The following is a 9,931-nucleotide window of genomic DNA, read 5'->3' as shown; positions in this document are numbered from 1 at the left end:
GCCGGCCCGGCCCCGAGAGGGCGGCCCGGGAGGCGGCAGGCGGGTCCCCCTCCCATCCCCCCCGCCCCGCGCTGGTGCCTGTGGCGGCGCAGCGCCTGAGGGGCGGGCCCGCGCTGCCGGCCCTCCTGCTCCCGCCAGCCGCTGGGAGACTGGGAAAACGGGCCAAGAGGGCGGCTGGGGCCGAAGCCCGGGAGGCGCTAGGGGAGGCGGCGGCGGCCGCCAAGAGAGCTGGGCCCCGGCCCGGCACCTTTGCTCTTCGCTGCTGTTGTGGGGCAGGTGGGGGGCAGCCCCTGCCCCCTCAGCCCTGCCGTGCTGTGACCCCTGGCACCCCCACACAAACCAGCCCTCTCCGASCGCTTCTCAAAGCCTCATACTTTCCTCTTAATCATTTTTCTCTTCCCTCTTTCAGGAAAGCTTGCAGCAAAGGGCCTTCGCATGAGGAATGCACTAAGACAACTGATTAAGGTACATGCTTCTGTCATTAGGGAGCTAAGATACAGTAATCTATACTTAATTATTTCACACTTACTCTGCAGCATAGTACTGTCCTCCCTTTGCTATTGTGTCACATTATAGCAATTACACAAGTTTCTTTCCTACTACTTCTTCTCTAGGCTGCCATTTCACCTCTTGGCACATGCTAAAACTTGCCAGTGTAGTAAACTGTACTCCCCTCCTGCTATCACTTCCTAGCTAGTTAGTTAAAACAAAAATAGATGACAGGAATAACTTCTCTGACTTTTGGCATTCTGATATATGGCTGTATCCAAATTTGTCAGAAACACTGGGTCATTCTTCATAAGGTTAAAAAACCCCAACCAAACAAAAACGGTAAGTTATTACTGTACCATTTATTTGAGTTAGGTTACAATACACAGACAAGGAGGATGCTGAAGTTGTTACTGAGATTATTTTTGCATATGCAGATAATAGGGGAGACTGACATTCCAAAACCAGCAATCTAATGGTAATGAGAAGTTGTTTGCATAAATACAGACACTGGAATACATATAGTTTCACAGTTTTAACAGTAATATGTTACAATTTTAAATTACTACAYCAGAGTTTGAGTAACATTGGTTACAAATCAGCAGTGGTCCCACTATTCAGGATAAGATTAGACTGTGAAGATGAACAGAGTAAGCAAACTGAATAAAACGGAACACCAATCAATGGGGGGGGAGGGAAGGAAAACACTGAAGTCATAGCTTATAGGAATGATACGTGGATGTGCACTTTCCCTTTATCAGGAAAGTTACAGCTTAGACTAATGGATCTTAGACAAATTCATGAGCAAAGCTCCCTCCAAAACMTTTAAAAACTTTTCTGGAAACACATAAGAGGAGTAGAAAAAAATAAAAGGATGAGAGTTCAGTTGCTTCCAAGAATTAAATACAGCAGGTAACATGGAATATCACAAGTTTTGGTTTTTAATTAAGTTTCTATTACAAGACAGTTGCTTTGCACAGTATAAGTAGGCAGCTCATAATGTCTATATAACCAATGGCTTTTACACATCAAAGTCCCATTTGTAGCTCTCCTCTGTGCAGGCTTCTGACTTCTTTAAGTAACATCGAGGCACTACTACTTGTTATCACATAGTCATGTGCTCTGGTAAAACATAGGATATGTCGTCCCATGGGTGACGGTAGAGACCTTGCTTCAATCTCTTCTGATCCAGGTAGTGCCCTAAAACAAAAGTGCCTTATGTGACAAGATCAAAATTTCTGGTTCTCTTAATCTTATTTTGCCTTGAAACAACTTTGATTTCTGACAGCTATCGTTGTAGAACCCAGAGGTTCATACTTGTCTTGTGTTTGTGGTCACAGAGCATTTCATAGTATGATGGAAGGGGGAAGAAAAAYAGAAAACTTACCAATGAATCCCATACTCCTGCCTAGTACAAAGATGCCATTAAGAGCTCCTATATCAATATATTCATCTGCTTCTTCCCTGCAAAAGAMGACAAACTGAATGCTTCGTGGTAGTGGTTCGTTTAAAGAACAAATTTACAAAAAGGCCATGAATCAGCTCTAGTGCCATGCGAAAGCTTCCTCCCTGCCTAGAATCCAGACTACATTTCTTTCAGTGTCCTTCTGAAAGCTTGGCCCCACATGAGTTGGCAGCAGGACTCCCATCATTTTTATAGTACTGTGGTCTGAGAGAGATACAGCCCAATACAAACTTACCGTGTGAAAGAGCCACAATTCCTGAGTACATCAACAAAGGCAACTCCAATAAAGCCATCTACATTCAGGATAAGATTTGGTTTCTGAAGGAAATAGAAACACATCCCAAATAAACATGATTTGCTGTTAACATCTTTATCTGATAGCTTCTATCTTCTGAAGTTTAAGGGCAGTTTGAAGGCTGCACATAATTGTGGACACACAAGCCTATGGATACAGGAGGCTGTTAGCAATTTGAGCAAGAACCATGCTTAATCTCAGTGATGGAAAAAATAACCCCTAACAAGGGGGCTGCATCTGGTTCAAACTGCAGAGGATATTTGCCACAATCCATCATGTGTCATAGCCATGCTTCCAGCTTAAAGAATAGGACAATCCCAGATACGCTGTAGACAGGACAAGGCTGAAGTGACCAAAAACATAACTTGTCTTTGTGTCCAGGAAATATCTTCAGCCTTATCACAAACTGGAACTGTACTCATCCCAAAGCCTCCATTAGGAAAACAAAAACCCAGTAACAATTTTAACCATTTCAATTAAAATACAGTATTAAACCTTGATCATTCCTCCCTCAACAGTGCTCAAAACAGGATAAATACTAGCACATCTCACCTTGGAAGTTGTAATTTTTTCTACTTCAAGTGCATAGTCCAACAGTGGGGTGGCAGGGAAATGCTGCTTCACATAGTCTTTGAGAATCTGAACTCTCATGTCTGGATTATTTATCTGCAAGTTAAGAACACGTTACATGTGCATCTTGCTACTCTGGCAAATAAAAAGGGACATGTTCTACTGTATTCAGCAAATTAGGCTAGCCCTTTTATGGAGGTAAAGGTAATATCACAGTGAGTACCCACAGGCTATTGGATGGTGTATMGAGTGCTTAATTTCTAAATTACACTGTCTGTGAATCTGATTTTTCTTTAAGTCCTCAGAGCCATGTGGAGGGAGTATACAAAAACACTGAATTGGAGATGAGACTTGTTTACAAAAGTTTGCCTTCAAGAAACAAACTTGTGCCAAGCTGCTCCCAGCCACTGATGCCAACTTTTACTTAGGTACTAGCCATAAGCTTTATTATTTATAGATCTAGGATTTCTAGTCCTGAAAATTCAGCCAAAGGCTGCTTTTGAAAGATGATAGCTTTTTTTCCTCTTCCCCTTCTTCCCCATTCTCCCCACAAATTAAAAATAACTGCCCATTTGTACCAGTAACACAGATTTCTTACCGATTTGACCCTGTGTCCAATGCCCATGATGAGTTTCCCTTCTTTCTTCATTTTATTCACAAACTCCATAGGGATAATGCCACTGTCAAAGGCTTTGCTGAACATTTTAGCTGCAGCATCCAGTGCTCCACCAAACCGGTCACCCTGGGTCCAACACACAAAGGGAGCTTTAGCAAAGGACTCTACAGTTAAGCTACAAAAGAAATACAAGATTGATATTCCACATCCTTCTTGCCTATTAACATAGCAATCATGAAGCTAAAGRTAGGCAGGCACTTGTTTATAACTAACCACAAGTGTCAACAAGTAGCCATGGAGTCTCCGCTAGAAGCAGAGGGGAAAAATACAACCTAAAGCCCATTTTATTCTAAATTTTACTTGCCAGTCTTGGAAAAGACTAAGCAACCATGCAGGGATAGTTGACAGTGATTTCTGGCAGCTCATGTTGAATCTACAAATATTCTGCAGAAGCTAAAAGTCTTCCTTATTAGAAAAGTGGAATAGATTTTAAACCTAGAGCAGAGAAGCTCAACTGTAAGTCTCTCCCAGTAACCTCTTCATGATCAAGCTACTTGCCTAGCTATTAGTGTTGAATTCAACAGAAATTCAAAGTGCAAGTGAGCAGGTCAGTCTAGTCCATGGCTCTGTAGTCATTTCAGATCCTAACTTACTGGTGGTAAAACCTAGACTGAATAATGAGTAAGTAAATGAATCTCCTGGATATTAAGTACTCACAATAGTAAGAAGGCCTGAAGTGAGACTTGAGACAAGATCTTTTCCCGCTCTTGCGCAGACAATAGTGTTGTGGGCTCCAGATACAGCAGGTCCATGATCTGCTGTTACCATCAAACACATCTCAATAAACTGACAGGCATACTTTGGTAACCTGTCCAAGAGAGAGACTGAAGTCATTATAATAAAGAAAACAGAGTGACCTGGCACTTCCATGTTCTACTGGACAGTAACTTCTGTTTTAGGTATATGTATTACAGAAGTAACACAGAAAAAGTAGAGTCACAACACCCATCACTTTATCCTATTATCTATTTGCCTTCTCAGAGACATACAAAATTTTATTCATTTTCCATCTAGCTTTCACAGGAACTACCTAGCTCCAAAGCTGAGTTTGCACATATTCAGCTGGCTGATCAATAAGCTCTGAGGGTCCTCTCAGGGAAAACTGTGAGAAAGATGGGGTTGCAGTACTATTTATGCTGTTCAGCTGAGCTACAAATTTCAGCTAGTGTCAAAAGTGCCTCTCATGAACACATGACCAGCCCAGAGGAAGGCAGAAAGAAGTTCTRCTATTCAGAAGGTTCCCTGTAGGCTGGTTAGCAAATATGCATAGAACTGCCTAATTTCTCCAGGGCAGAAATATGAGAGCTGTAACAAGGAAGTAGTCAACAGGTGGGAAGCAGGATTAGAATGGAATTTTCCTCAATGCATCACAACACCTCTGAAAAAAGTCTTCATCCCAAAGCTGAACTACACTGTAAGAAGCCTTGAAATGCTGACGTAGTCTCAAAGGGAGAGGATACAGTGATGGCACTTCCAATTAATTTATGTTCACGGAAGAAATCTTGAAGTTACTTTCATGCTTAGACATCTATTAAAACAAGCAAAGTGTCAAGCCAGAGAATTTGGGAACTTTCACAAAAGCTGTCTTACCTCCTTTGAAACCAGAGCAGTCCCAGAACCCCTCCAATTCCCATTTCTTCTTTGAAGACCTCAGTGATGGGCATCCCAGCATAAATCAGTTCCTGACCCCTTTCATCACAGATACTGGTCATAAAGGAAGCTGGCTTGCGGATCAGACCCAGCTCCTAAAATTGCAGCACAAAGATGGAATTTTAACAATCCCCATACTTARGAGCAAGGGACACTAGGAGGCAAGTACAGAGCGATCAATTAGGAAAGCATTAAACTGGCCCTCAGGGCAGCCTCCACAGCCTGGTACAGAGTGGCCAATGAGCTGTCACACAAAACTAAAATCATAATTCCACAGATAACATCGTTATCACTGAAAGCATCTACAGTTACCACAGACATCCCATCCGGTTTCCAAGGAACCAAAAAGTCAGGCAAAATAGCATAGCTCACCCTTGCCCAGGAATAATCCATTGGCACAGTTGGAGGAGGCACTTCCTCAGCTGGTTCAATCACTCTTTTGGCAACAAGATCCTGATAGACAGACCTAGAGAGAGAATTTATTAATTTAAGTCCTTTTGAGAATACAAGAGAGGTGGTCTTAACCTAGAACATTAAAATCTTAGAAAAGATACTTCTCCTTTTAAAGCAAGAATACATTCCTGTATCAGCTTAAGAGTCTGTGCCCTAACAGTTTTTAATCCTCTGCTCATGTGACTTACTGAATGACCTCTCCAAGCTCATCAAAACTCCGAGGAACAAACACACCAGCTTCCTTCAGGGCCTGATTCTTTGCAACAGCAGTTTCAGAAGCCTGGTTGGCACAAGCTCCTGCATGGCCAAACTGCACCTATAAAACAAAAAGAAGTGATAGTAGGAGGGAATGCAAGCTTTTTAACTGCAGAGAAGGAAAATACAGATTTGACTAGCAAACTGCAACAGTAATAAAACTGATTGTGTATCTGGCTCCTTGTTTGGCTAAGCAGAGAACTCTTGATTGTAGCCATGGTCAGTGCTGTAATACGCAGAGCGTTTGCTGATCTGGAATCACTGTAGGCTCTTCCAGTGACATCCTGCCTTCCTAAATTCACCCCATTCTCCAGAGCTGCTTTACCTGAAGTCAGTATCTTTCTCATTCTCACTTCTGAATCCCCACCTACTACTAGAATCTGTTGCATTCACTGAGATCTCTGGACTCTTTATATGCATGTACAATCCTTTGGAAGTCTCTAGTGACCAACTACAGAAACACAGAAAGCTTTTACAATTTTTATTTAAAGTTCTGCATCTTAAAGGGCTACTGACAACTCTGGAAGGTTTAGGGAAGTGGAAGAAATACGATTTTTTTTTTCCTCCCGCCTCAGATGTATTTTATGCAGTCACACCCATTTATGCACATACCTCTGAGGAGAACATGGTGGCACAGGTACCAATGCACCAGCACACCACTGGCTTGGTGATACGGCCTTCTTTAATACCCCTGGAGATCTTATACTCCTCTGTGCCTCCAATCTGCAGAAACAGAGACCTGACATGGTTCAAAGCTTTGTACTTTTATAGTAACCAGCTCTGAGATGCATGCAGAAGCATTACTTGGATTTCCCCCCCCTTTTTCATTGGGCAGTGGCTGCAGTCTGGGAATACAAAAAAGTCACAGCCTCCTTACTCAATACTTTTCTTTTTGTTTTGTTTTTAAATAAGGGAGACTATGCCTGCTTGTTTTGGATAGGTTCCATTTCTTTTGATTAAAGAAGCGTGAAATAAAAATTCAGATATTCAAGAACAGTATGAATCGCTGCCACTCAAGTAGCTGTTATTTGACATTCTTACAGCTAGATCAGGTGCTCCCCAGTGACTTAATGGGGGCAGGGGAACCACAGAAACTCCAGTACAACACATTTGAGGATTTCTCAGATGTGAGTGATCTGGTTTCACTCACCTCTCCAAGCACTACAATCATTTTTACTCCTGGAGTATCTTCATAGCGTAAGACATGATCCATAAAAGTAGAACCAGGGTATCTGAGTAGAATACAGGGAAAATGGCAGGAGTTAAYTCTTCTACCTTAAGAAACATTTTGGAAACAAATTTAACAGCCAGCTTGCCTTTTTGCCTACAAATCACAAACAATTCAGGAAGTGTCTTCTGTTAACTGACTTAAGAAGCGGTGTCTTTCTAGATACAGAATCCTACCTGTCTCCTCCGATGGCCACCCCTTCATAGACCCCATCTGTGGTTCGAGAAATGATGTTGTTGAGCTCATTGGACATTCCTCCAGAGCGTGAGACATAAGCCACACTGCCAGGACGGTAGAGTTTTGATGCTAAGATATTATCCAGCATGCCTCCTGTGTTGCCTATTTTAAAGCAACCTGGTTTGATCCCACCAACCTACAAGAAGTTTAGAGAAAGATACAAAGCCCTTTAAAACATATGTGTGGCCTCTGTACATTTCTGTAAAGCAATCTGTCCTAATATTTCTCTAAATATTGACTAGAAAAATAACAATGAACTTCAAACTGGAAGAAAGTGTGCACTTTAGCTGTATAAAGACAAAATGGATTGTAGGATATACTTTATCCTTCAGAGAAAGCAGATCTGAAGATTAAAACAGATGGGCAAGAAGAGATAAAGAGGTTATCAGTTCTTACAGTTGCAGGCCCAATGATCGTGACTCCTTTTTTATCAGCTGTCTTGATCAGCTTGCGTGTCAGTGCCTCTGGAATGCCCTCAGCAATAATGGCAATGGTGCGGATCTGCATCAAGATAGAGAAAGTCTTCAGTACCTGAGCATTACCATCATAACAAACTCTGCAGAACAAAAGTCACACAGTTGCTCACACAGCATGATCATGCCTCTTGTCAAGCTGGAGGGAGGTTATGCTGTGCAATATCATGAAAGGCCCAGTGCATGGATCCACATGCTACTATGGTCTTCACAGCAGTCTGTGTTGTTCAAGGATATTTTTTACCCTTGTACTTTCTAAAGGACAGCATAGTATTTTAACCAGTGCAAAGAAATCCTTAACAGGTACAGAGAAGCTGAGTTCTCTTTACTCAAGTCTTAAAAGCTTATCCAAATAATATTGTGAGTTCAGCATTAGAGTTTGCTATACAACTCCAGTATCTTCCATAGAATCTATGAGGAGTTAGGATTATGATATGTATCTGCATATCAAAATGCCAATACAATTCGCTAATGCTGTCATGGTTAAAAGAGAGAAAAAAAAAAAAAAAAAAACACCACAATGGTCTCCTTGACAATTCAGACAAGAACTTCCTTCTTTTCACAGAATCAGTAAGGTTGGAAGGGACCTCTGGAGATCATCTAAGTCCAACCCCCCCTGCTCAGCAGGGTCACCTAGAGCATGTCAGACAGGGTTACATCCAGGCAGGCCTTGAATATCTCCAGAGAAGGAGACTCCACAACCTCTCTGGGCAACCGGTTCCAGTGCTCTGTCACTCTCACAGTGAAGAAATTCCCCCTCATGTTCAGGCGGAACTTTCCTGAGTTTCTTTTTGATTCCTTACTCACCTGTGGATAGTTCATGGTTTCAATAGTGCTGTCATAAGCAGACCGCAGAGATGCAAAGTTGATTAGAACATCCACTTCAGGGTGCTTCCTCATAGCATCAGACATGTTCTTGTAGACTGGAATCAGGATTTCTTTGTGGCCCCAATAGAATTTCTGCTTGTGATCACCACTATAAAAGAAAAGATGAAAAAGCCATGATTAAGGCTTCTGTAAAGGCAAGGGGATACAATACATGCAGATAGAGGAGTTTACAAACCCCAGTTCTCAGACACCAAGACTGACTGCAAGACACTATCAAGTGAGCATACATGGAAAGAGACCATACTAACAGCAGAAGTTCTTCAGAGTATAGAACAGAGCAGCATATGGAAGGAGACGGGCTAATGGGGACAGAGGCATCCAGCAAGATGAATAAGCTCCCACTGTGAAGTTACCAGAGCCTTAATTCTACTCCAAGCTGGAAGACAGAATGAGGCACAGAAAGAATAATGAATGAGATGCATGCAAAGCTGCATTACTGGACTGGAACAAATACTGGGCTGGAAGAACAGGAAACCAGTATCTGTGGCAAATAGCCAGAACAGTAATGTGAKGGCCAACTCTCCAATTCTGCTACAATGTGATTCCACCGCCCAACACACTGAAGGGGATGCACCTGGAGAAGTTTAGCTGTAAGCAGTCTTTCATATACAATAGACTCTGCCTGGAGTTTCATTGCATCAGTACTGTTGGGCCTAGAGATATTGCCAGTGTTCTCATTTCCAGTCTGGATTCCTCCAGAAGGTCAAACGGATATAATATTGTTCATTTCTAGCCTAAACTTTTTATCCCTATGGCCTTTTCCTCATTAAAATGCTGCCACACTGCAGGGGGTTGCCACTCATCAGTAGATGTAGCTGTACCTGCATTCTGTTTTAGTACCTGGGAGTATGCACTTGCTGGGAAGCRATTATAAAGTTGCAATTATCATCAGAGCTGCAGACTAATAGCACAAGGTGCTTAATGGACAACCAAGGGGAATAATTCTCTGCATGACAGAAGTTGATTAATCATCAGTTGTCTTGGATGTCCATAAATATCATAGGAGTTAAACAAGCCTCCTAGCCCTGTACGGGCTCCTGCCTGACTGTTTCAGCAGCAGGCCAAGCAGATACTCCTTCCCTTCTCTCTGCCTGTCCTGTTCAATAGGAAGACCCCCCCACACTCTCCCAAAGTAGCGCAGTACAATAACAGAAGACCTTACATGGGGTACTTTCACAAGAGCAGTGTCCTGGAGATTCTGACTGATAGCAATTTGAAATACTTATACTATACTGAGACTAATAGTCCCTCC

The 9,931-nt window shown here is 42.3% G+C and overlaps 2 protein-coding genes and 1 long non-coding RNA gene across 4 annotated transcripts in view; 1 reads left to right on the top strand and 2 right to left on the bottom strand.

Annotated features, from left to right (window-relative positions):
- Nucleotides 1-389, bottom strand: part of KLHL11 (kelch like family member 11) — a 1,838-nt gene extending 1,449 nt beyond the window's left edge. Inside the window, exon 1 of the mRNA XM_085310438.1 lies at nt 375-389. Within this exon, the coding sequence (XP_085166564.1) occupies nt 375-389 (15 nt within the window). The remainder of the gene's footprint in view (nt 1-374) is intronic.
- A 19-nt stretch (nt 390-408) lies between these two features.
- LOC146592793 (uncharacterized) overlaps nt 409-9,931 on the top strand; it is a 28,350-nt gene continuing 18,827 nt past the window's right edge. The window contains exon 1 of the long non-coding RNA XR_014896527.1: nt 409-465. This is a non-coding gene — a long non-coding RNA (uncharacterized LOC146592793). The remainder of the gene's footprint in view (nt 466-9,931) is intronic.
- Nucleotides 832-9,931, bottom strand: part of ACLY (ATP citrate lyase) — a 25,204-nt gene continuing 16,104 nt past the window's right edge. For both annotated transcript variants that reach the window (XM_085310396.1, XM_085310397.1), the window contains 14 exons: nt 8,599-8,767; nt 7,715-7,819; nt 7,258-7,454; nt 7,004-7,085; nt 6,466-6,576; nt 5,787-5,914; nt 5,518-5,611; nt 5,086-5,240; nt 4,153-4,303; nt 3,418-3,561; nt 2,802-2,915; nt 2,190-2,272; nt 1,877-1,953; nt 832-1,689 (listed from right to left, as the gene is read on the bottom strand). In XM_085310396.1, the coding sequence (XP_085166522.1) occupies nt 1,595-1,689; nt 1,877-1,953; nt 2,190-2,272; nt 2,802-2,915; nt 3,418-3,561; nt 4,153-4,303; nt 5,086-5,240; nt 5,518-5,611; nt 5,787-5,914; nt 6,466-6,576; nt 7,004-7,085; nt 7,258-7,454; nt 7,715-7,819; nt 8,599-8,767 (1,705 nt within the window). In that variant the 3' untranslated portion in view covers nt 832-1,594. The remainder of the gene's footprint in view (nt 1,690-1,876; nt 1,954-2,189; nt 2,273-2,801; nt 2,916-3,417; nt 3,562-4,152; nt 4,304-5,085; nt 5,241-5,517; nt 5,612-5,786; nt 5,915-6,465; nt 6,577-7,003; nt 7,086-7,257; nt 7,455-7,714; nt 7,820-8,598; nt 8,768-9,931) is intronic.

Source organism: Rhea americana, unplaced genomic scaffold (assembly GCF_003343005.1).
Source record: "Rhea americana isolate MKP2758 unplaced genomic scaffold, rheAme1 scaffold_319, whole genome shotgun sequence".
NCBI lineage: Eukaryota > Metazoa > Chordata > Aves > Rheiformes > Rheidae > Rhea > Rhea americana.
Note: the sequence above shows the minus strand (reverse complement) of the source record. Positions and strands in the feature narration are given on the sequence as shown.